The sequence below is a fragment of the Colobus angolensis genome, unplaced genomic scaffold (genome assembly GCF_000951035.1).
Source record: "Colobus angolensis palliatus isolate OR3802 unplaced genomic scaffold, Cang.pa_1.0 Scaffold341, whole genome shotgun sequence".
NCBI lineage: Eukaryota > Metazoa > Chordata > Mammalia > Primates > Cercopithecidae > Colobus > Colobus angolensis.
In genome coordinates this window covers 1,172,253-1,196,975 of record NW_012116722.1, presented here as the reverse complement: position 1 = coordinate 1,196,975, position 24,723 = coordinate 1,172,253, and the positions used below count along the sequence as shown (strand labels likewise).

At 46.5% G+C, this 24,723-nt stretch overlaps 1 protein-coding gene across 1 annotated transcript in view; it reads right to left on the bottom strand.

Annotated features, from left to right (window-relative positions):
• Positions 1 to 589: 589 nt before the first annotated feature.
• PDZD2 (PDZ domain containing 2) overlaps positions 590 to 24,723 on the bottom strand; it is a 438,467-nt gene continuing 414,333 nt past the window's right edge. Inside the window, exons 20-25 of the mRNA XM_011952551.1 lie at positions 17,988 to 22,035; positions 16,161 to 16,278; positions 12,139 to 12,240; positions 10,875 to 11,142; positions 8,510 to 8,644; positions 590 to 766 (exon numbers count right to left, since the gene is read on the bottom strand). Coding sequence (XP_011807941.1) covers positions 600 to 766; positions 8,510 to 8,644; positions 10,875 to 11,142; positions 12,139 to 12,240; positions 16,161 to 16,278; positions 17,988 to 22,035 — 4,838 coding nt within the window. The 3' untranslated portion in view covers positions 590 to 599. The remainder of the gene's footprint in view (positions 767 to 8,509; positions 8,645 to 10,874; positions 11,143 to 12,138; positions 12,241 to 16,160; positions 16,279 to 17,987; positions 22,036 to 24,723) is intronic.

Below are 24,723 nucleotides of genomic sequence, written 5' to 3'. Positions count from 1 at the left end.
CCTATTGAGTTGAACTCTGCATACGTACATTATACATTACACTCACTAAAAAATACTCTATTTTGCTTTTTCATTTTTGGACAATTCCTGAGCTCAGCCTAACAGGTCATAATTCATTTTTTAAGTCTCATTCTCTTTTCAGGGTAACATATACAGACCTACAGCTCCTCCTTCCACTGAATGTCCCTAAAAGCATTCTGTCATTTACTTACAAAATCATATAAAATGATAGTCCTCTTAGGTGTGACATTTGTGTCCCCCTCAGACTTTTAGTTCCCTAATCACCAGGATTGGGTATGTTGGGAGAGCTGGCAAGAAGGAAGCAAAGGTCTAGCTAAGTGTTTCAAATAAAGAAGGCTGTGTCACATCTTGTATCCCCATCAGTAAACATAAAGGTAGGGGACAGGCACTGGAACGAAGGAACCCTCCCAGCCTGGCTGATCCAGGTAGAAGGCTTCTGGAGTTAACTTCATTGCTGTTGCACATACAGTTAAGTCAGGCTTCATGTGTAAGCACAAGCGTGGAGATTTTTATAGTCCGTGTCTAAACCACAGTCTTGAAGACTGTGGTTTAAAGAAGTCACTCTGGTTTCTTAAAATTCATGAAGAATTTCTATGCTTTCTAATTAATAACTGCACAGGTCCTTCTGGGACAGACTTCATAATATTCCAGGCATCAAAGTGCATGAGCCCAACCAGAGGTTTCCCATTAATAGCAAGAATTTCATCTCCAGCTTCTATTATTCCAGCTTGTTCAGCCGCACCACCTGCGAGAATAAACACACAATAACAGAATAATAGCTTGGCAGTTTCACAGTATTCAAAAATCCTAAGTAAACTAAAAACTTTTAAATGATAAAAATATCTAAATAATATATTATTGAATAGAGAAACATTTCTTAGAACACAAAAAACATATATCCATAAAAATAAACAGGTCTACATAAAACAATTCAATTCTAGCCCTTCCCCCTGCCGCCCCCCAAACATAAGCAAGATAAAAATAATGAACTGACAAGGGGAAGATATTTTCTATGTATTTAATCAACAAATGGTTAATATCCAGACTAAAGAACTACAAGCCAACAAGAACAACACAAAATAAAGTTGGGCAAAGGAAATCAACAGCTGAAATCCATACAGCCAGTAAACAGAAAAGCAGGCTCAACTTCTTTTTTTTTCTTTGAGACAGGGCCTTACTCTGTCACCCAGGCTGGAGTGCAGTGGTACAGTTTTGGCTCACTGCAGCCTCTGCCTCACTGGGCTCAAGCGATCCCCTCACCTAAGCCTTCAGAGCAGCTGTGACCACAGGCATACACCACCATGCCCAGCTATTTTTTTATATTTTTGGTAGAGATGGGGACTTGCCATGTTGCCCAGGCTATCAGCTTCTAATTGTTAACAGATACTGGCTGATACATGCAAGTTCTGAGAATCAGTGATTATGTGCTCATTAGTGACCATGGGGACTACTTACAGAGTTTAGCATGTTCACATTATAGCTCTGTCTAGCTTTGTATGAGCTCTGGAAAAAATGCAAGTGTAAACCCTCCATTTACGTTCTCACACATAGACTTCTAAAGGTACACCAGCTATGGAGGCATCTTATGGGAAAAAATGGCATTGAAAGAAAAATTCCCAAGTGTGAAAATAAAAATTTTCTCAGAAATTTTGATTAGACTTCAAAAGGCTGAGCAGATATATCGATTTCATCCTAAATTACTGAAGGTCATTATTGAAATAAATATTATGTCATAAAAATACAGCTTGGAAGAAATCCACCCAAGGACAAAAACATTTTCTGTGGTTAATGATAGAGGCAGTTACATTAGAAGAGAGACCTCACCAGGATCAGCCCTGTAATGGGCCCCAGGAGAATGATTTGGTCCCCAGTCCTTGCTTTTCTTGAGATACATTTTTGGAAGGACCAAAGAACCAATTATGTTTGTGTTAACATAGTACCCAATGTCCTATTCTAGCATATTAAATAAGGCCCTCTGGTTATGTGAAACAAAAGAATTTTGTGAGTGCTTGGGCCTCAGGACATGGGAGGTTCCAGGCAACCAGAACAGCACACTGAAGGCGCAATCAGACTGGGTTTGGTCTCAAATCTGTGACTTCAGCCAAGTTACTGATTTCTCTAAACTTCAGTTTTCTCATCTGCAAAATGGTGATGATATCTGTCGTGTTATCTTACTAGGTTGTTAGAAGGACTGAACGAGATGAAGTAGTCTTCTAGCACAGGGGTCCTCAACCCTTGGGCCACAGAGTGGTGGCAGGAGGGTTGCATAGCAGGTGAGTAGTGAGTGAGTGAGTGAAGCTTCCTCTGTATTTACAGCCTCTCACCACCACTCACATTACCACCTGAGCTCTGCCTCCTGAGAGATCAGCAGCAGCATTAGATTCTCACGTGAGCGTGAACCCTATTGTGAACTGCATATGCGAGGGATCTAGGTTGCGTGTTCCTTATGATAATCTAATGCCTGATGATCTGTCAGTGTCTCCCATCACCCCCAGATGGGATGCCTAGTTGCAAGAAAACAAGCTCAGGGCTCCCACAGATTCTACATGACGGTGAGTTGTATAATTATTTCATTATATATTAAAATGTGATAATAGAAATAAAGTACACAATAAATGTAATGCACCTGAATCATCCCGAAACCATCCCCCACCCAAACCTTCACCGTGGAAAAATTGTCTTCCACAAAACCAGTCCCTGGTGCCAAAAAGCTTGGAGACTGCTCCTTTAGGAAGCTTTCAGTGTTGTACAAAGAAGAGGTTTGCCAGCTTTTGGACTTTTTACACAAGAGAGAAATAAATTCTGTCGTTTAAAACACTGCTCTTTTGGATTTCCTATTACATGAGGCCAAACTGAATCTTAACAGATTTGAGCAGGATATGTCTCTCTCTCCAGTTACACATAAATTTTTTTAAAATGTCTTTTTTCCCAAAAAGGTCTTGCATGGCTTTTAACACATTCTTAGGTTCCTTACGCTTATGATGAATTGGTGTCACACAGTGCACAATCTGCATTTGGCTTTTTTTCATTCAACACTGTTTTGAGCTGGTCCCAGTTAATATATAGAGATGTAATTTATTTTTTCAACTGCTATTTAGCTTTCCTTTATATGAATATATTTTATCATTTGGCCACAGATAGACATTTAAATTGTTTCATAGCTTCCATTTTCGTAAGCACTGCTAAAAATTTTCCTTAGAGATTAACCAGTAGATACTTGCATGAGAAAAAAAAATGAGTGTTTTCCTTTCTCCACATCCTTGCCAACACATTATTGTATGAGATTTTTTATTTTTGGCCAACTTGATAGATTAAAAGAATGATTTATAATATTTCTAATTTTCATCCAATACATTTAAGTTTGAGCATTTTCCTGTGTTTCTTGGCCACCTAGGTTTTTACTTCTGTCAATTTTCTATTGCTTTCTTTACCCAAATTTTCTCTCTTGTATTTTTCTTACTGAATTATATAGTTCTTCATATATTCTGGAATTTTCTTTTCTTTTTTGGAGACAAGCTCTTCCTCTGTCCCCCAGGCTGGAGTGCTGTGGCACAATCATGGCTCACCGCAGCCTTGACCTCACGGGCTCAAATGATTCTCCCACCTGAGCCTCCTGAGTAGCTGGGACTATAGGTGTGTGCCGCCACACCTGGGTAATTTCTGTATTTTTTGTACAGATGGAGTCTCGCCATGTGGCCCAGACTGGTCTTGAACTCCTGGGCTCAAGTGATCTGCCCACCTTGGTCTCCAAAGTGCTGGGATTACAGGTGTGAGCCACGGTACCCTGCTTATTCTGGGTATCAACCCTTTGTTTATTAAATATATTGCAAATATCTTATAATAACTTATTTTTGAATATGCTTATAAATTTTGCCATATAACGAACATTTTATATGTTTCTTTTATTTTAGATGGAGTCTTCTCTGACCCCAGGCTGGAGTGCAGTGGTGCGGTCCTAGCTCACTGCAACCTCTGCCTCCTGGGTTCAAGTGATTCCCCTGCCTTAGCCTCCTGAGTAGCTGGGATTAAAGGCATGCCCCACAACGCCCAGCTAACTTTTATGTTTTTAGTAGAGACGGGGTTTCACCATGTTGGCCAGGCTGGTTTCTAACTCCTGACTTCAGGTGATCCACCCACCTCAGGCTCCCAGAGTGCTGGCATGAAATCCATGATCCATGAGCCACCGTCCTCGGCCCTATATGTTTTTAAAATGTGTTTTTCTCTTATGTTTAAGAAATTCTTGTATGATATTTAAAAATAATGGTTATTACTGATACAAAGAAAATTCTATTGATCTCTGCATGTTTTTTTTTTTTTATTTTTTATTTTTATTTTTTGAGTCAGAGTCTCACTCTGTCGCCCAGGCTGGAGTGCAGTGGCCGGATCTCAGCTCACTGCAAGCTCCGCCTCCCGGGTTCATCCCATTCTCCTGCCTTCAGCCTCCCGAGTGGCTGGGACTACAGGCGCCTGCCACCTCGCCCGGCTAGTTTTTTGTATTTTTTAGTAGAGACGGGATTTCACCGTGTTCGCCAGGAAGGTCTCGATCTCCTGACCTCGTGATCCACCCATCTCAGCCTCCCAAAGTGCTGGGATTACAGGCTTGAGCCACCGTGCCCGGCCCAATCTCTGCATGTTAATTGTGAATTCATTCTTCTTCGCAAACTATTTATATTGGCTTGACATTTTCTTAGATTTTTTTCAATCAGAAAGAACATATAGGACGACAATTTGTTATTATTGGCAAATAATATTTCTAATTTTTGTACTTCTTGGCTTATTTATTGCTGAGTTATTTGGTAAAATGATGAAAGAGGAACATTTTGGGAGCAGCTTAAAATTGTACTAGTGACAGTGTACACTGCAGCTTCATATAGGAGCTTAAAAATAACTAATTTTTTTCATAAACTCCCTGACCTTAAAGAAAGCTTTAGAGATATTGACATTTAGTTCCTTTATTATTCAGGCGGGGTAGCGGTGGCTCATGCCTGTAAATCACAGCACTTTGGGAGGCTGAGGTGGGTGGATTACTTGAGGCCGAGACTTTGAGACCAGCCTGGCCAACATGGTGAAACCCTGTCTCCATTAAAAATACAAAAAGTTAGCTGGGTGTGGTGGTGCATGCCTGTAATCCCAGCTGCTTAGGAGGCTGAGGCACGAGACTCACTTGAACCTGGGAGGCAGAGATTGCAGTGAGCAGAGATTGTGGCACTGCATTCCAATTGTGGCACTGCATTCCAACCTGGGTGACAGAGCGAGACTCTGTTTAAAAAAAAAACAAAAAAAACTTATTTGTGATTCAAATGCTTGTTCTGTAAGAGCCTTACTCAAGAAATCATTCAAATGCTTATTCTGTAATAGCCTTATTCAAGAAATCAGTATTGCTATATTGTTTTCTAATGCTTGAGCTAAAAGACACAGGAAAACAAAATGAACAGAAAAACCGTACTCACGAAATTACTCTGTAAGTATGAAATACGAGGTAAGAAGATGAATCCTGACCTGAAGTGATTCGCCTGCCGTAGCCTCACAAAGTGCTGGGATTACAGGCACGAGCCACCGTGCCCGGCCAGATAATGAAATCTTTAGACTCACTAGTTTCCAAAGGTGCGATCTGCCATATAATAGTCAGAAATACTTGAATGGCTTTCCCCAGGAACAAAACCATGGGCTTGCACATGAGAGCATCTAAAGCGCTAGTCTGTGGGACTGACACTTCTTTTCTCTATCCATTTCCACAGCAGTTTTCACGGATTTGGGGCCAGATGCTAAAGACAAAGGCTGAGTTGTCCAGGACATCATATTCTTGCTTTGCTGGAGACAGAGCAAAGCAAGAGACAAGAGATGGAGACAAATGACAGGATGTCATCTCTCCTGTGGCTTCTCTTAGTATGGGGTCCCCAAGCCTGGCCTCCCCAGCCGATGTGCTGCTTTAGTTGGCGTCTGCCCTGGTCCTTTGGTTCGCAGGCTCACATGCTTTTTTGGGTTGTGTCCCCTTGGATTACAGAGGCTACATGTCCTGTGACCAAGCATGGAGGCGGCCACTCCTGCTCCCCTCAGGAGTGTCTTAAAATATCTCCACTTTAGCTACCCTATTGAATGACAGGTTAGCTGGGTGCTGTGTTTTCAGGTGATGGACATTTTCCCTCAGTCCTCTGAAGGTGTTGTTGGCTCCAGGCATTCATGCGGCCATTCTGATTGTTGTACACAGAAAGCAAACTAGAATTTTCTCTTGGCCTTTTAGATTTTCTTCTTTATATTCTGAAACTTTATTATATCAAGGTTTCAATTTTATTTTTTTTTGGAGACAGGGTCCTACTCTGTCACCCAGGCTGGAATGCAATGGTGCAATCCTGTTCACTGCAGCCTCCAAGTCGAGGGCTCAAGTGAGCCTTCTGCCTCAGCCTCCCAAGTAGCTGGGATCACAGGTGTGCGCCACTCTGCCTGGCTAACAAGGCTTTTTTTTTTTTTTTTTTTTTTTAATAAATTCAGACTGTTTTACCCTTGATGAGTTTTTCAGTCTGCATAGTCCTGTCATTTTTTTCACTTCTGGAAAATTCTTAGTCATGATTTCTGCAAGTATTTCCTCTTATTCAATTTTTTCCTTTTGGAACTCTTTCTCTCATTACCTTTTTGTAATCATCTTTATTTCCCTATACTGCATTTTTAATGGTTTCTTCTGTTCTATTTTTACAAATTCTATCTTCACATGGATTTAGTCTACTTTTTACTTTTATTCATTAATTTAAAGATATATTTAACTCCATTTTCACTAATGAGGGTATATGTGCATTTAGTTTTTACTTTTAAAGAGGCAGGGTCTTGCCCTGCTGTTCAGGCTGGTATTGAACTCCCGGGGCTCAAGCAGTCCAAGGAGCTGAGGACTATAGGCATGCGCTACCACGCCCAGCCTGCATTTTGTCTTTTTTTTTTACATATTTGCTTGCTCCTTCTGAATACCCTCTTGGTCTTGTTTCATGGGTAACATTCCTGCCTCTGTCATGAATGGGGTGTCCTGTTTTTCGGGTCTGCTGGCAATGGATGTTGCCCTGTACCCTTTGTCTGAGAGCTTTCTGTTGTGAGGGCTCTTATAGCCAAGTTGCCACATGCTTGCCTGAGCCTGGTTCTCCCTCCTTCTGCTGCTCTTTCAACTTGAACAATTAATGAGTCTGAGGTTTTCTCTTTACTCTGGTACCACAGGTTCACACGTAACAGAGACCCGACTCCTGATTTATGCGTGTCTTCTTTGCTTGCTCCGGGGGCTGGGAGCAGGCAGCCTGTCCTGGTTGCCACTCGAGTAAAACTGACCTGTTGTGACCACAGTTCACTGGCAAAAGAGCAGGTCCCAGGCCTCTGCATCACAAGATGCCTCGCTCCGGCTGCCCACAGGGGTGCTGAGCCCCCTGCTCCTGGGTGGGCGCTGAGACCCCAGCCTCCAGTGCACATTTCTTTCTCATCCTCTGCTTCCTCTGGGCCCCAAGGATGCAGCCCTGCTTACCACAGAGGCTTCATTTCCACTTTTGATCCACAGAGGTTTTTTTAAGCGTAACTATAAATTTTTTTAAAGCTTTTTTTCCTATTAACACTACAGGTCAAGAGTTGGGAGAGGCTTTGGGATGACTATCCAATTGTAGAAATAGCTCAAGGTCATTAATTAGATGGTCATTTAAAGAAACAACAATCCTTAGCTAAGAAGAATTGATCTTGTTACTTGCTGACCTACTTACTGTGTTACATACTGTAACTTTAAATGGGTTTCTGATCTATTTGTAAGTATAATTACATATCGATATTGTTCATACAATTATACTGTTAGTATTATTAGTACAATTATGAGTTGTTAATATAAGAGTTTGAAAAACTGCCCAAGACCAAAAAATGAATTATTCAAGTTGATGAAGAGATGTATATTTACCAAGCATTTCAATAATACCTACCCCCCATCTTTTTTTTCTTCCCACAAAAGCTGTGCTTGGACTGTATTACTTTGTTGCAGTCTAGCATTTACAAGTCTAGTATTTTAAGTCAATGAGATCTTGGCCAGTATTAAGTACTCCTGACTGGCAAGTCTACTGGTGTTACTTAGTGTGGTGTGTTCACATCAGAGACGGGGGCCCAGAGTGAGGAATGGCTGCAGTATAAGGGTCAGGGACAGAGGCTCTGGGGCCAGACCGCCTGGGCTAGAGCCTGGTTCTGCCACTTACAGCTGTGTGAACCTACGTGCCTCAGTTTCTCCTTTTGTAAAATGGGGATAATGATGACACCCACCCAGTAGGGTTGCCTTGTGGATGGCTTGAGTTAATACGTGTCCATACAGAATAAACCTTGTATGTCACAAAGCATTAAAACCAAAAATTTTAGATTTTTAAACAAAAAAATGTAGATTTTTAAAAACAAATCTCATTTCTAAATGGAAGGCATTTTTTTCATTGAGACATCCATGGAAAGATGACAGGTGAGAGAAGGCTGACTGAGTGGTCTAGGACATTACCTTTGTATACTCTTTTAATGACCAAGGGCCCATCTCCCGTCACAGATGATTTTCCCCCATCCAGACTCAGTCCCAGCCCAGCCGAGGTCTTCAGCACTTCAACACACAGAGCATCGTGTACAGCCACACTTCTCCCTGCAGCAGCCGTGTGCATCAAGATAAAAATGACAGAGTTGTTCATCATGCCATCTGTCCAAGTCCCCGCGGATGCATCGCCTCCAGCCCCATGTACTTCTGGCACCCTCAAGTCCCATCTACCCTGGGGTACTTATAACAGCACTTGAGCCCAGTAGCACTGTTGGCCTCCCGACTCTGGGGCTGCCCTCCTGGGCTGTGTTGCTGCTCTACTTGCATCCTTTGTTCTGTGTTTTCTGCAAGCATTGGCAAATGCTTTCATGCCCAAGCAGAAATCCCCAGAAGGCAAAGTGCTCTTGTTAAGCCCCCCACACCGGCTGTGCACTTCTCAGTGAGGACCGAAGTCACACTTTGGGACTCCAAATTTGATTTTCTGCCAACCCTGGTTGCTAATGGCAGCAGAACATCACCCTCTGCTAACCAAGACTTGGCAGCACCAAAATGCCCAGCCTCATGTGAGACTGTTAGAATGGACTCCAAAGCCCCCAGGAACCCAGAGAGCTTCCTGCCTCCCCGCTCCTGCCACTCCTGCTCCTGCAAAGGGAAACCCTGTCCCTGGCTATGGCTGTCTTCACAGACACATTTGGGGTTGCCTCCACTGGCATCTGGCTCCACTGTGAGGAGATGCGTTTCCATGGTGATGCCGGCTCTGTGTGCTGGTTTTGGGAAGGTGGGCTGGGTTTGAATCAGGACTGTAAACTTACCTCCTTGTACTTCCCTCCCTTGCCTATCAGCCAAGGACGTCAGAGTCGACTGCAAAGGCACACGTAGTTGATTGGGAGGCAGAGGAAGGACCACAACAGATGGACTAAACTGCCTGCTTCCTGTGGTCACTAGGTGTGAAGCCAAGCTAGCACTGTCTCCTTCGGACATAAAGGCCAGTCCACAGTCGTGGTTTAAAGAAGGCCACTCCACAGGGCCTGAAGGACGCTGTCAGTGTATGGTAAGTAATAACCGCTTAGGACAAGGTAGACCTGGGTTAGGGAGACTAAAGAACAGGCAACTGAGCGAGGTTAAGCCCTCCAGGCGCTCAGCATTTGAGAGCTCTGCAGGCTCTGCTTCAAGGCCAGAGGCCCTGAAGTTGCTGCAGGAATACTGAGTGATTATAAATGACAGAAGGACCATCCAGATCTGAGTTCACGAGGCTTAAAAACTGGCAGCTGTGAGGATGAAGTGGTTTCCTTTGACAGTTTACAAAGATCCCACTGAAAATCCGCCAAGCGGTCAAGACAGTTCTGGGGCAAAGGCAAGCATGACAAGATCTGATGACCAAGGTGCTTCTCTGCATTGGGGAGGGCCTCAGCCCTGTGGAAGAGGGAAAGTGAAATGACACAGAAGGAAGACTGGGGACATGACCACGGAGGCGTCTGGACAAGAAGTGTTTCTCATTTGTTAAATGGAATCAGAGCCATTTTCAACAAGGACTACAAACAGCTCTGGCCCACAAGAACGCCAAGTTGTAGAAAGGAATCCAGCTACCCTCATCAGGGAGAGATGTGGACAAGGAACAAAAGGCCCCTCCCAGAAGGCAATGCCCAACCCATACCCTCTGCTTTGCCCTCTCGACTAAAAAAAGACGTTACCCCGAACGCCAAGATGAACGGCACTCCAGACGTCTGCAGTACTTAACAGGGCATTAAACAGCCCGCACTGCAGAGACAGCCGCTGTGCGTGGTTCTGAGGCTCTGAATATGGATGGCACATGGAAAACCTGTTTCTAAACCTCTTCCAGTGAGTTATTCTTGGTTGACTAAGGCTGCAGTTTCTGTTTTCAGACACAAAACACTCTTGCCCCCTCATTTCCTTCTGTTCTTCTAAACCAGGAAAGAATACAACCTTGCTGTTTCCCAGGGATAAATCTTAGTTCTGGAATTTCTCCTTCAATGCTGATTGCCCCATCACAGTAGTTTCCTGTTTTCCTTACCAGTCCTAACAAGAAGGTGTGAATATAAAAGATTCCTTCTTAGGACACTTAGGGAAACTGTTATGCAGTTGTTTTAAATCTTCCACAGTATAGCCTGAACTACTGGGGGAATTTTCCTAATTTTCTAATTTTTTTTCTAATTTATTTGTTACATTGCTTTTGTAAGAAGCATCCAAACACACTAGACTTCGCTACATTTAATTTTTCAGATCTAGAAGTTAGCTGTTACTTCCCTTCATGTTCAACCAGAATCTCATCCTTCTGCAGTAGCTCACACCCTGCTGGTTGTTGAAATGATCATCTTACCAATGGCAGCCTCCAGGGGGATGGTCTTTCTGGACAGCAAACCCTTCCCATTGGTGGGAGGCTCCTGCCGGGCAGAGGGCCTGGGCTGATCCATTCCTTTCCTGATGACCACGAGGGCATCTTTGTGCAGCTGTGCCTGGTGCAGAACCTTCAAGACATTCCCGTGGGCTAAGCCAGCCAATGAGGCGCCGTTGACTGACAGAAGGAAATCCCCTCGGTTCATAGTCCCTTCCTGAGAAGCCGCCCCCTGAGAAAACACCCTGTGGACCTGGGACGAGGAAAGGAAAAGGGAACAAAAACCAGATCCACTTACGATTTCTAGTAAAAGGGAGAAAGTAACTAACTGCATATATGTAGTAAAGTAACCTTCTTTTTTTTATTTTTTGAGAGGGAGTCTCGCTCTGTTGCCCAGGCTGGAGTACAGCGGTGCAATCCCGGCCTCCCAGGTTCAAGTGATTCTCCTGCCTCAGCCTCCTGAGTAGCTGGGATTACAGGCACACACCACTATGCCTGGTTAATTTTTGTACTGTTAGTAGAGACGGGGTTTCACCATGTTGGCCAGGCTGGTCTCGAACTCCTGACCTCAGGTGATCCACCCGCCTCGACCTCCCAAAGTGCTGGGATTACAGGCATGAGCCACTGTGCTGGGTCTTGTAGTAAAGGAACTTTCTAAGGACAATTTTTCTAAATCATATAGACACTTGCTTTATAAAAACACATTCAGTGCGGGGGATGGATCACAAATGTCAATGCCAGTGTCTCCACACATTTTTTGTTTTTAACTCAACTTCTTGTTAGCGTCTGACATGGGCCTCGTATCCAGGAGGCAATGGGAATACGAAGATGAACGAGGCCTGGGCTCGTGCGGTGAAGGTGACCCTCTGGATGGTCCCGAAGGCTTTTGAATGATGTAAAATTTTCAGTGACTGTTTTTGAGAAAGAAGTAATTGTATAAACACAAGTTTGGCCAGTTGATTCTAATGTTTTCTACTGCTTAAAATATTTAGGTAAATTATAAGGCTATAGCGAATTGTGTTTATAGGGACTGGAAATGGCCTACACATGTCAGCTCTGTGTTAAAAATGCTTGTCTTTGTCAACGAAAACCTTACATACTACTTCTCCCACTTCTCCCTTTTTATGTTGGTAGCTGGGAATGAAACCCAGCAATCTCTGAACCCGCTGATTGGAATTTGTGCCCTGATCACATTCTGAGGCTGCTTAAGGAGGGATTTTCCTGAGAGCCTAATGACTTTGTCACTTACCGTGATTGATTTTGGCTCCACATCTGTCCCTCCTGCCACACTGAATCCCAGACCTGAGCCTTCTTTTCTATTCAAGACTATGAAGCAAACATCTTCTTTATTCTAGTGAAAACAAACAAAAATTATCCTTTGAGCTGGAGCTGCAAAAAATTAAGAAAGAAAGAAAAACATATCCCCTTGTACCAAGAGTAAGGAAGCTCTGATGTCAATCCTCTTGGAAGGGCTTTTCACTGCGGACCCGAAAGGTTCTTTGGCTCTCAGCCAGGCATGGTAGCTCATGCCTGTAATCCCAACACTCTGGGAAGCCAAGGTGGGCAGATCTCGAGCCCAGGAGTTCGAGACCACCCTGGGCAGTGTGGCAAAACCCTGTCTCTACAAAATTAGCCAGGTGTGGTGATGCATGCTTGTAGTCCCAGCTACTCAGGAGGCTGAGGTGGGAGGATTACCTGGGCCTGGGAGGTCATGGCTGCAGTGAGCCATGATCACGCCACTGCACTTCAGCCTGGGTGACAGAATGAGACCTTGTCTCAAAAAAAAAAAAAAAAAAAATCATAGCACATAATTTGATCACGATGAGAATCCTTTATTCTATAATTCTTGAAGTCTACAATGTAGCAAAGCCAGTCCTGGCAACAGCAGAAAGATAAGCGTCAGTGGCAAGAGGCAGGATAACAGCATATCGAGGCCATATGTTTTCTACATCTCCCTCCCCACGTTTAGGTCATTGGATTTCAGGTGCAATTAATTAATTGATGTCATCAAATAGAAAGCACAGCCGGGCACAGTGGCTCAGGTCTGTAATTCCAGCGCTCTGGGAGGCCAAAGCAGGCAGATCACTTGAGGTCAAGAGTTCGAGACCAGCCTAGTCAACATGGCGAAATCCCATCTCTACTAAAAAATACAAAAATTAGCCGGTCATGGTGGCGGATACCTGTAATCCCAGCTACTTGGGAGGCTGAGGCAGGAGAATCGCTTGAACCTAGCAGGCAGAGGTTGCAGTGAGTGGAGATCATGCCAGTGCACTCCAGCCTGGGTGATGGAGTGAGACTCTGTCTCAAAAATCCCCAAAGTTCACTCCAACCAAAACCTAGACTGTCCTGCAGAACTTTTGGGGCAGTTAGGAGGTTGACTTCTTGGGCACCTTCAACCCTATGTGTGCTCACACATGGATCGATGGGGAGAAAGGTTGACTAGGCTTTCCAAACCAAAATGGGAATATGGAGCCCAGTAAATGGTCTTTATCCAGCTTCTGGGAGGTAACATGATGCTGAAAATAGGAAAACTTCTCGGATATTTAAATGTTTTATTGGAGCAAAGAGAATATTTGAAAATGAGGCCCTCCTGCATTCCAAGACAAGTCAAATCACCAACATTTCAATGTATTCACATTTTTTCCAGTGGTGTTTAAGGACACAGATATGCTAGAAGCTGATTGCTGAGCCAAATTTTGCCTCTGAGAGCCTCAAGCACAGTCTCAGGGCGGCAAGATCAGCCATCAAGAGCTCTCCAAGGTTTGGGTGTGTTGAAGTCAGGAGGCCAGAGTTTTCAGCCTCGAATCTTTCACAGCACTGCCAAGGACACAGAAAATAGTTTTGTGCAGTTCTATTTTTAGTACCTGCAAACCATACTCATTGGAAAAAGCAAGGCAGGAAGCTTCTAGACTGAGGATGGCAGAGTAAGGATAGCCCTGCTCACCGCTTCTCTCTGAAGACACTGAGAAAATAAGAAAGGGAAAAGAACGCTGTGTTCTGATGAATAGGAATGGTCTTCAAACCAAACCACAACCCTGCCTCATGGTGAGCGTGAATAGTAGCGGGTGAGGAAGGCCCTAGAATAAGCCCCCATTGGGCAGCACTCTGGCATGCTGGCCATACTGCTGTTTGAGGTCCCTGAAGATGTACATCTTGCTTGTGGTTGGCTGGACAGTCTGGTCTTCTTTGACATTTCATCTAACACTAAAATGTATGGGGCAAAGGGGGCCTGGCAACGTGTGACCCCCACCTGTGCCCCTTGACTGGTCTCAGAGTGCAACTTTCATACATGAAGTATTTCCTTATTGTAATAACAAGTGGGAGGAGGAAGAGAGATGAGGGGCTATTCCCTCCTCTTACTGAAAGTGAGAGTGCTTAGCATCTCAAGACATTTTGCTTTTCTTTTAGAGACTGGGTCTTGCTCTGTCACCCAGGCCAGAGCACGGTGGCACGATCATAGCTCACTGAGCCTCAAACTCCTGGGTCCAACTGATTCTCCTGCTTGAGATTCCCACATAGCTGGGGCTACAGGCATATGCCACCACGCCTGGCTAATTTTTTAAATTTAATCTATTTTTTGTTTTTTGAGAGATGGGGGTCTCAGTATGTTGATGAGGCTGGTCTCGAACTCCTGGCCTCAAATGATCCTCCTGTCAAGGCATTTCTTAACTGCACAGACCCAAACCAGCAGCTGAGAATCAGAAGGGAGTGGAACCTGAAGGGACTGGTTCCTCTATTCCAACCTCTCGCCTCACATCCTGGCCAACTCCTCACTAGGCGCCAAGGCTGGTCCTTGGCTGAGAAACTGCACAGCTCCTCTCTGGGTAATATTTGAATTTCTGGAACCACACTCTTAGATGACTTCAGTGACCCAGCTATACTACCACTAAAGAAACATTCATATTTTTTTCTCTAAATAGAAAATACTCATTCATTAGGGTTCAAATCTCTATGTATAGCCCCAAGAAATTGATCTTCAGATTAGTATCCTAGATGTGAACCTGTGGTTTCTTCTGTCAATGTTTATTGTCACAGCTGATCTACTGAAAGATTTTATCTGTAATTCCTTGTACTCCAGGGTTCAGATGCTCTTCTACAGGTGACCTTTGAACAACACGGGCTCAAACTGCACAGATCCACTCACACTCGGGGTTTCTTCTGCCTCCTTGAGACAGCAAGACCAGCCCCTCCCTCCTTCTCAGCCTACTCAGTGTGAAGATGACAAGGATGAAGCCCTTTATGATGAGCCACTTCCACTTAATGAATAGTAAATATACTTCCTCTTATTATTATTATTTTTAATTGAGATGAAGTCTTGCTCTGTCACCCAGGCTGGAATGCAGTGGTGCAATCTTAGCTCATGGCAACCTCCGCCTCCCATGTTCAAGCAATCCTCTCGCCTCAGCCTCCCGAGTAGCTGAGACTACAGGCACCCACCACCATGCCCAGCTAATTTTTGTATTTTTAGTAGAGACAGGGTTTCACCATAGTGGCCAGGCTGGTCTTGAACTCCTGACCTCAAGTGATCTGCCCACCTCGGCCTCCCAAAGTTCTGAGATTACAGGCGTAAGCCACTGCACCTGGCCTCTTGGGATTTTCTTAATAACATTCTATTATCTCTAACTTACATTGTTGTAAGAAGACAATATATAATACATGTAACTGACGAAACTTGTATTAATTGACTGTTTATGTTATCAGTAAGGCTTCCGGTCAACAGTAGGTTGTTAGTAGTTAAGTTTCTGGGGGAGTTAAGAGTTAAATGCGGATTTTCCTCGGCATGAAGGTCAGCGCCCCAGCCCTCATGTTGTTCAAGGGTCCACCATATTTCAGGGCAAGGGCGGGACTACACCGATGTAACTCTTCTCTCACCAGCAGGTGGCTCCCTTGACTAGTTTATGTCTACAGTTAGGTGGCCAGAGGTACTTGAGGTCATTCTGCATTATTTCCAAGATGCCTAGCTCTGCTTTGAGGACTCTCTGCAAACAAACTCCACACATAGAAGTCAGGAGGATGGTAACTAGTTGCTACTTGGGGGATGAAAAGAGCGGTGACACCCATCTGGCACCTGAACATTCAAGACAAGGTCTAGCTTCTGAAGCTGGCTAGCAGCACATGAGGCCAAAGTCAGACTGAGCTGTGAAACTCTCAACCCAAGGCAGTCCTCCATCTCCAGGACTCGGGACGGGCTCTCCTCGGCTGTCTGGGCGGGTGGCACATACCCGGGCACACACAGCCGCAGTTCATGTTCCTGAACTGTGTTTCACTCACCTCTGATTGTGCTTTCGCTTCCTGAATGAGAGTTAGGACGGTAGATTTCGACCCCACTGACGATAAAACAGACTGTAATCTTTGCTGGTCCCCCGCTGAGACCAGAAGTTGATCCAAACTAAATAATATAAATATATTTGAAGAACATTAAAGAAAAAAGCAATTTCTTCATTTTATAAGAATGCATTTAAAGAAGTCCTTTCTACTATATTGCAAGTATTTTCTGTTCATCATGCTTTTTTGGTCACAACTTCCATTCCAAACTAATGGAAGAATAAATCCTGAGTGCTGAACAGAAATGTCATTCACTGCCAATGGCAAGGGGAATTGCTATGAATTCAGAGATCCCCTCAAGAAGTTATGGGACCAATGCTGGAGCTTAACAGGACACTTCTGACATATTTTAAAATATTCAATACATAGGTCTAAGTGAAATATTTTTATTTTTATTGTTTTTGAGATGGAGTCAGCTCTGTCGCCCAGGCTGGAGTGCAGTGGCACAATCTCAGTTCACTGCAACCTCTACCTCCTGGCTTCAAGCTATTCTCGTGCCTCAGCTTCCCGAGTAGCTGGGACTACAGGCACCTGCCACCATGCCTGGCTAATTTTTTTAGTAGAGACAGGGTTTCACCATATTGGCCAGGCTGGTCTTGAACTCCTGACCTCAAATGATCCGTCTGCCTCGGTCTCCCAAAGTGCTGGGATTATAGGCCTGAGCCACCGGGTTTTTTTTTTTTTTTTGACAGAGTTTCACCCTTGTTGCCCAGGCTGGAGTGCAGTGACGCGATCTCAGCTCACTGCAACCTCCGCCTCCTGGGTTCAAGCGATTCTCCTGCCTCAGCCTCCTGAGTAGCTGGGATTACAGCCATACGCCACCACTCCCTGCTAATTTTTGTATTTTTAGTAGAGATGGGGTTTCACCATGTTGGCCAGGCTGGTCTCGAACTCCTCACCTCAAGTGATCCACCCGACTCGGCCTCCCAAAGTACTGGGATTACAGGCATGAGCCACCACACCTGGCCTCAAGTGAAATATTTTAAAATCTGTTAGAAATTCTCCGTTCAACTCCAGCCACCTCCAAAGGTCCAAACTCCCCCCTGCGCTGCACTCTTTTCCCCTGCACACCCCTCTCAGGTTGCTTTTGCTTAAGTGCCATGTCCTCTAGAAGCCTCTCCTCAGAGCAACACTTTGGTAAACACGTTTCCCTGCAGGCACTTTTATTTTTCCAGCAGTGATATTAAAAACCACGGAGGCTAAAATGCAATGTGGATCCTGGATCCTGGAACAGAAAAACAGTATTAGCAGAATTTATTCAGCAAAATCTGAATGAAGTCTATAGTTAATGGTATTGTTCCAACATTAATTTCTTACTTTTGACAAATGGACCGTGGTTTTGAGATGTGAACATTAGGAAGAGTGGGTAAGAAGTAAGTGGGGGCTGGGCGCGGTGGCTCACGCCTGTAATCCCAGCACTTTGGGAGGCCAAGGCAGGCAGATCACAAGGTTAGGAGTTTGAGACCAGCCTAACAAGGTGAAACCTCGTCTCTATTAAAAACACAAAAATTAGCCAGGCATGGTGGTGCACGCCTGTAATCTCAGCTACTCAGGAGGCTGATGCAGGAGAATTGCTTGAACCCGGGAGGCAGAGGTTGCAATGAGCAGAGATCGTGCCACTGCACTCCAGCCTGGGCGATGGAGCGAGACTCCATCTCAAAAAGAAGAAAAAAAGTGGGAACTCTGCATTATCTTTTCAACTTTTCTATAAATCTAAAACTATTTCAAAATGAAACAAGTTTATCTGAAATAAAAGGGGGGACAGATACTTACGTAACTGACCAGCTTCTTCTAAAAGGCAGATCTTGGACAGCTTCACCTACATCACTGGCTGAACTGGGTGTCTCAGCAGCACTGGTTTTAGGGCCACTTCCTCCTGGACAGGCCCTGTTCCCGGCCTTCTCAGGACACAAAACGCCTCCAGCAGGCCCGGGTGACCTCCTGGGGGTGATCTCCAGCTCAGTTTTGAAGAGCACGGTGCACGGCCCTGCCGAGTAATCCTCGCTGCAGAGCTTGTCAAGGTCAGGCATGCTCAAGGCTCTCAGCTCCTGGAGCTTGGAGCGGGACACCGGCGAGGGCTGCGTGTGGCGCACCGAGGACTTGTTCCTCTTAACGGGAGAGGCTGGAGTCGTCGTTGGGGTGGGAATTCCCAAAGGACCAAGTGATTTCTTTAGTTCCGAATCAGAGCCCTTGCTACTGGTCTCCGGTGGGTTCTGCCGGGAGATGGTCAGCGTCATGCTTGAGGGAGACTTGGCCATCTGCGGGAGGAGGGTGCCGGCTTCACTTTGGTTTTCGCTGCAGGAACTCAAGCTGCGTCTCAACGACCTTGCTGCTGCATCACCTGGGTGGCCCAGGCTCCCTGAAACAATGCTGCCGGAAGACCGCCTCCCAATGGGAGGCTTGGAGCTCACCGACAAAAATGGGGAAACCCCGGACTTGGCTACAGGCCGGTCAGCATTGGCCAGGTTCTCAAAAGACTTGATCCGCTGCTTCACAGAGAAAAATGAGGTAGATTCATGGGGCCAGTTCTGCTCATAGCAGTAGTGTCGTCTGGTGACTTTGATTTTGTCTGTGACTAGGCAGCTCGTCTCCTGGACTGAAATGATATCCCCTTCATCTGTGGCTGGAAGATTCCTCGATGTTTCCAGCAGCGGCTTTACACTATATATGCCCTGTCCATTAGCCAGGCTGGGAAGACCGCCACTGGATGCCTTTGCCTCGGGGACAACACTGCTTGTCACAGGGACCTGGCTGTCACGAGGAGAGCGACCCAGACTGTGTGGGGGGTGACTCTCCCGTCCAAAATGGCTTGAGAACTGGGCTGGCATGGAGTAGGTCCTGGTTGCTGGCCTTGGGGTGAAGTAGAGATGGTCCTCCCCCAAGGGGCCCCCTGGAATGCCACTTCTGGGCACCCCTAGGGAGTCGGACATCAGGCTTGATTTTCCCTGGGAGGAATCTGCCTTTCTAATGGGCATTTGAGGGGAGGAGGAGGAGGACACCAGTTTCGCTACGCCGAATGATCGTGACATTTCCTGCTCCACCTGTGGGGCATGAGACGGGAGTGAGGACGGGAGACTTGTGGATGATTCTGTGACCTGGCGACAGAGCCTGATTTCACTCTTCTCCTGACAGTTGCCCTGGGCCAAGCACCCTCCCTGTCTGTCACTTTCAGCTGGTTTGTTACCACATATAGTCTTTGGCACTGTTTCAGCAGAAATCTCCACAATTTTCAGCTGGTTTGTTCTTTCAAGGCGATCGCTGGCCACTATGCTGCCTTTTTCACCAGTTGGCCTGGGTGGGGCTGTATCTGCTGCCGAGTCCATGTGGCTGGCCAGGTGCTGCTCACTCTGTCTGTTCCCTGCCACGGACACGCCGTTCCTAGATGCTGTGGAACTCACCGGCCCAGAGTCAGCACGGGGAGCCCTGCCCTCTGCTCCACACTTAAGAGATTTAGGGGTGGCTGGGCAACCTCTGTCGGGTTCAGAGAGGACAGCCATGTGGAACCTGCTCCACACGCCTTGCTCAGGAGGAGGCTTGGGAGAGGTCAGGGGCGACACGAACATCCTGATGCTCGTGTCAGACACCGAGGGTTTCAGGGACACAGAGGTGGCAAGAGGTGGCTTGCTGTCCAGCACACACTGCAGGGACCTGGGAGCGGCTGTGGTGTTTCTGTCAGGGTCCTCGCGGTCGGCTACATGGAGCCGCTGTGACACCACCTTAGAAAGTGTTTGGTGGGAGGTCTGGGGTGAGATCAAGGGTTTCCTGTGGTCCGTCCCCCCAGCCTTCCCGGCATTCGCAGCAGGGGCCTCGGAGCTGACTTTGGCCTTGCCCTTGAGGCTGAGCCTCTTCAGCTTCGGACCACACTTTGGCTTCTGACCGTTAGTCAGAAGCATTTCTGCCGGACTCTTCTTAGACAGGTCCTTATTTTCCAGATTTGTTTTCGGCTGAGGGGGGCTATGAGACACAGCAACGCCCTTTTTTTGGCTTGAACTCACTATCTGAATCTTGGAGTCGGGACTTCTGGCAGCCATCAGAGGTTGTTCCTTCTCGGTTTTGCTCTTCAAATGTGTGCCTTGGTTATGTTTATTTATTTCTTTAAACCAGGCCATGATGGGCCTCCTACCCATCATCTTGGGTTTCTGTAGCAAGTCATCCAGGTCTTGACTTTCAGAGATGTGGAGGTTTTCCAAAACAGATTCTCCATTCTTAGGGACATCCACACTGAAGGAGGACAGACTGGCAGCTGCATTAATGCTTGTTTGGTACTGATTCAGGGTTTCATCATCTAGCATGTCACGTGCCAAGCCATTTACCATGTTGGGGGAGCTGAGAATGACGGGTGGACTGTGAAAATGCCTAGCTACTTTAGACAGCTGACTGTTTTCCATGGCTGAGCTAGCGCTGGTGACTTCCGTGGTTTCTTCTGCACACGAGGGCCTGTCGTTCTGTGAAGTGCTTATGTTCGCATGGGTTTCATGTTCCTGAGAGCTCACCTCCAAGAGTGAAGATGGCTGGGAAGAGTTTGGGCCTGAAGTATATGAGCCTGGCAAGCAGGCAGCCTTCTCACGGGGACTGGCCACTGACTCTCTCGGAGTGCTGTATTTTAATGATAGAACTTTGGCTGAGGCAGGACAGATGGCAGCCTGGGTGGGAAGATGAGCAGGACTGGAGGGTGGATTGGGGCAGCCATTTGTGGAACAAATTTCAATCTGTTCCTCTTCCGACTCCGAAGGATCTTCCTTGTGCAAAGACACACGGGAACGAGGAGGGGACCAGCCGTCCCTGGCGGAAGCTCGTGGGGCTTCGGTGAGTGACTCAGGGTCAGAAGAAGAATCCTCAGCATCGCCATACATGGACGACAGAGACGGCTCCGTGCTATCGCCCAGGCCTGATAGGGAGGTGCTGTCTTCATGAAAGCTGCTAAAATTTCTAGAGTAGTTGCTCAGAAAGTTTTTGTTCACAGTAAAATGTTTGTCGGGATTAACTGAATCTAAAACCGAAGGCTGGGAGGCCCACTGTGGCTGAGGGGGGGCACCAGCAGCCCAGGCCCTCCTTGGGGAGGAGGTCTGGCCCCCCGTGACTGGTTCGGCACAGCAGGAGCTCCCACCTCCAGCCCCGGCTGGTGGGCGGCCCTGAGCACTGCCCTCCTGACAGCCACTGTCCCCCGTCTGGGAAGACGGAGACCTCGCTGCAGAAACATCCAACTCCTTGATGAAGCTGTCAATGTCCGTCACAGGGCTCTCTCTACTCCCCGCTGGCCAACAGTGCCCCGAGACACGGCCACATGCTTCTTTGGTGTTGTCAGTGGATGGCAGAAGGGAGAGGCTGGCCTGCGGTGCCTTTGAGGACACAGAATCTGCTCCCTCCAACAGGGAAGGCTCCTGGGAGCTTTCAGGTGCATGGGTTCCTGTCATTTCCAGAGCCTTACTGTGGTTACCCGGAGCTCCCTGTCTCTGCTCCTGGGATGTGAGGGGGTCTCCTGGCAGGACAGCCCCAGCTGGTGTCACTCCCTCTGCCCCAGGTCCCGCTCCCCTGAGGGAAGCCGCCCTCCTGGTATTGTGGGGTGTGCTGGTTTCCGATGCTGATCGAGTCTTGCTGCAGTCGGGGGGAGCCACTGCTTTCTCCCCCAGGGAGGGGCTGCCCTCATGGGGGAGCCTGACTGGAGACCTGGCCTTGCACTCGGCGACCCTGGGCGATGCAGACTGACTGGGATTCTCCAGCTGACTGACTCGCCCTGTGTCTACAGAGGTCTTGCTGGGGTCAGGATAAGCGGCCCCCTTCTTTCCTGGGAAAGAGATAAGGTCTGAGGAGCTGTCCAGTCCTATGTGGAGAATGTAAACAGAAGGTATATACTCAAGAGAGGTTGTAGGGGAGATAAAAGGGAAAATATGAGAAAGCAGGCTCTCAATTATTAAAAACTGGAAAATTTTAAACAATCTCAAATATTTTTTTCTTTTTCAGAAAGTTGGGCATGGTGGCTCACGCCTGTAATCCCAGCACTTTGGGAGGCCAAGGCAGGTGGATCACCTGAAGTCAGGAATTTGAGACCAGCCTGGCCAACATGGCGAAACCCCATCTCACACACACACACACACACACACACACACACACACACACACACACACAAATTAGCTGGGCATGGTGGTGGGCACCTGTAATCCCAGCTACTTGGGAGGCTGAAGCAGGAGAATCACTTGAACCCGGGAGGCAGAGGTTGCAGTGAGACGAGAACGTGCCATTGCCCTGCAGCCTGGGCAAAAAGAGCGAAACTCTGTCTCAAAAAAAAAAAAGGCATTCTGTGGCCTAAATGGAGGCCCTTCCTGTCTTTCTGCTTTTCTCTCTAAAATTATAGAGTACCCACATCTAACAAATACCACCCTGCTTTAGACGCTCTAAGAGAACTCAGACTAGCCGGCAGAAGAAACATTTGCATCTGCCCGTTTTTCTCTCTTTTGGTATTTCTAGGATGAAGGATGTTCCTACCACAAAGAAATGATACATTCGGTGTGATGGATATGCTAATTGCCCTGATTTAATCACTGCACACTTGGGTCTTTTTATGCCATTCACCCTCCGAGGGCAAAGCCGCAGGCGTCAGGCTGTTGTTCTATTTGGTTCCCTACTTCTGCGTGGATGCAGCAGGGCCCTCATGGCCCTCATGGCCCTCTCAGTCCCAGCATCTGGCCAGTCGTGTATGGGGTTGGCTCACACTGGGGGATGTGAATGATGTACTTCCGTGTAAAACAGTCTAAGTGCCAAACTCAGGAGGCTTCCTTTTTAGTGCAGGGGCTGGGCTAACTGGGAAAACATACAGAATACGAAAGCCGGGATACAGGTTTACATCGAGCTCTGGCTGTCTTGACGAATTCAGAGGAGTGGGAGAGTGAGAAGCCAGATTATCCCGGGAAGTCTGGACAGAGGAGGTGGGGACTTGAGTGGGGCTGACAAGGGGAGTTTGGCCAGAGAGTGAGGAGGAGGAAGGTGAGGAAGACAATGGAAGAGTACCGTTAAAATGTCCATGCTACCCAAAGTCATCTATAGATTCAGTAACATTCCTACCAAAATTCCAATGATATTCTTTACAGAAATAGGGAAGAAAAACCAGTTGTAAAATGTGCATGGAACCACAAAGGACTCTGAATAGCCAAGGCAGTTTGAGTTAAAAACAAAACACAACAAAAAACAAACAAACAGACAAAACAGGGCTGTGCATGGTGGCTCACACCTATAATCCCAGCACTTTGGGAGGCCAAGGAGGGTGGATCACCTGAGGTCAAGCGTTCAAGACCAGTCTGGCCAACATGGTGAAATTCCCGTCTCTACTAAAAATACAAAAATTAGCCAAGCGTGGTGGCATATGCCTGTAATCCTAGCTACTTGGAAGGCTGAGGCAGGAGAATCGCTTGAACCTGTGAGGCGAAGGTTGCAGTGAGCCAAGATTGTGCCATTGTACTCTAGCCTGAGCAACAGAGCAAGACTCCATCTCAGAAAAAATAAAAATAAAAATAAAGGTATTGCATTTATTGAAATAGCTAGAAGAGAGAATTTGGGATGTTCCTACCCCAAAGACATGATACATTTGATGTGATGGATACGCTAATTACCCTGATTTAATCATTGCACAATGTATACATGTATTGAAGTATCACTTTGTGCTCCGTAAGCATGTACAATTATGTGCCAATTAAGAAAAAAAAAAAAGTGGTCAGGCATGGTGGGTCACGCCTGTAATCCCAGCACTTTGGGAGGCCAAGGCAGGCAGATCACTTGAGGTCAGGAGTTCGAGACCAGCTTGGCCAACATGGTGAAACCCTATCTCTACTAAAAATACAAAAATTAGCCAGGCATGGTGGCGCATACTTGTAATCTCAGCTACTTGGGAGGCTGAGGCACAAGAATCACTTGAACCTGGGAGGTAGAGGGCAGTGAGCTGAGACTGTGCTACTGCATTCAAGCCTGGGCGACAGAGCAAGACTCAAAAAAAAAAAAAAGCAACAGAATGAAAGCAGAGAAGCAAGAAAAAGCCTGAAATCTCGGAAGTGGCAGGGCAAGGGGATGTGTGCCAGTGGACAGTGGGAAGCCATCTAGGAGGGGGGTTCCAACAGCCACTCACTCCTGAAAGTGCCTCTTCGTAAGGCCCTGCATAGTCTTGGGCTAATCTTCCACCTCAGAAACACAGCATCTTGCAACAGGGAAAAAAAACCTGGCATCAAAAAGAACAAAGCTATTTTCTTAGGAACTATGGGTCTGAGGTTGGAGTGAAAAATGAAGTTCCATGAAAGCTCTTGGTTTGAGAAGTCAGTCAAACCAACTTTACCCCAAATATTATGTTCGTTCCACAGCTCTCACATAAAATCATCTTAATTGCATTTCTGTAACCTCCTGACACTGCTATGTGAATAATTAAGAACTAATTGGCCGGGCGCGGTGGCTCAGGCCTGTAATCCCAGCACTTTGGGAGGCCGAGACGGGCGGATCACGAGGTCAGGAGATCGAGACCATCCTGGCT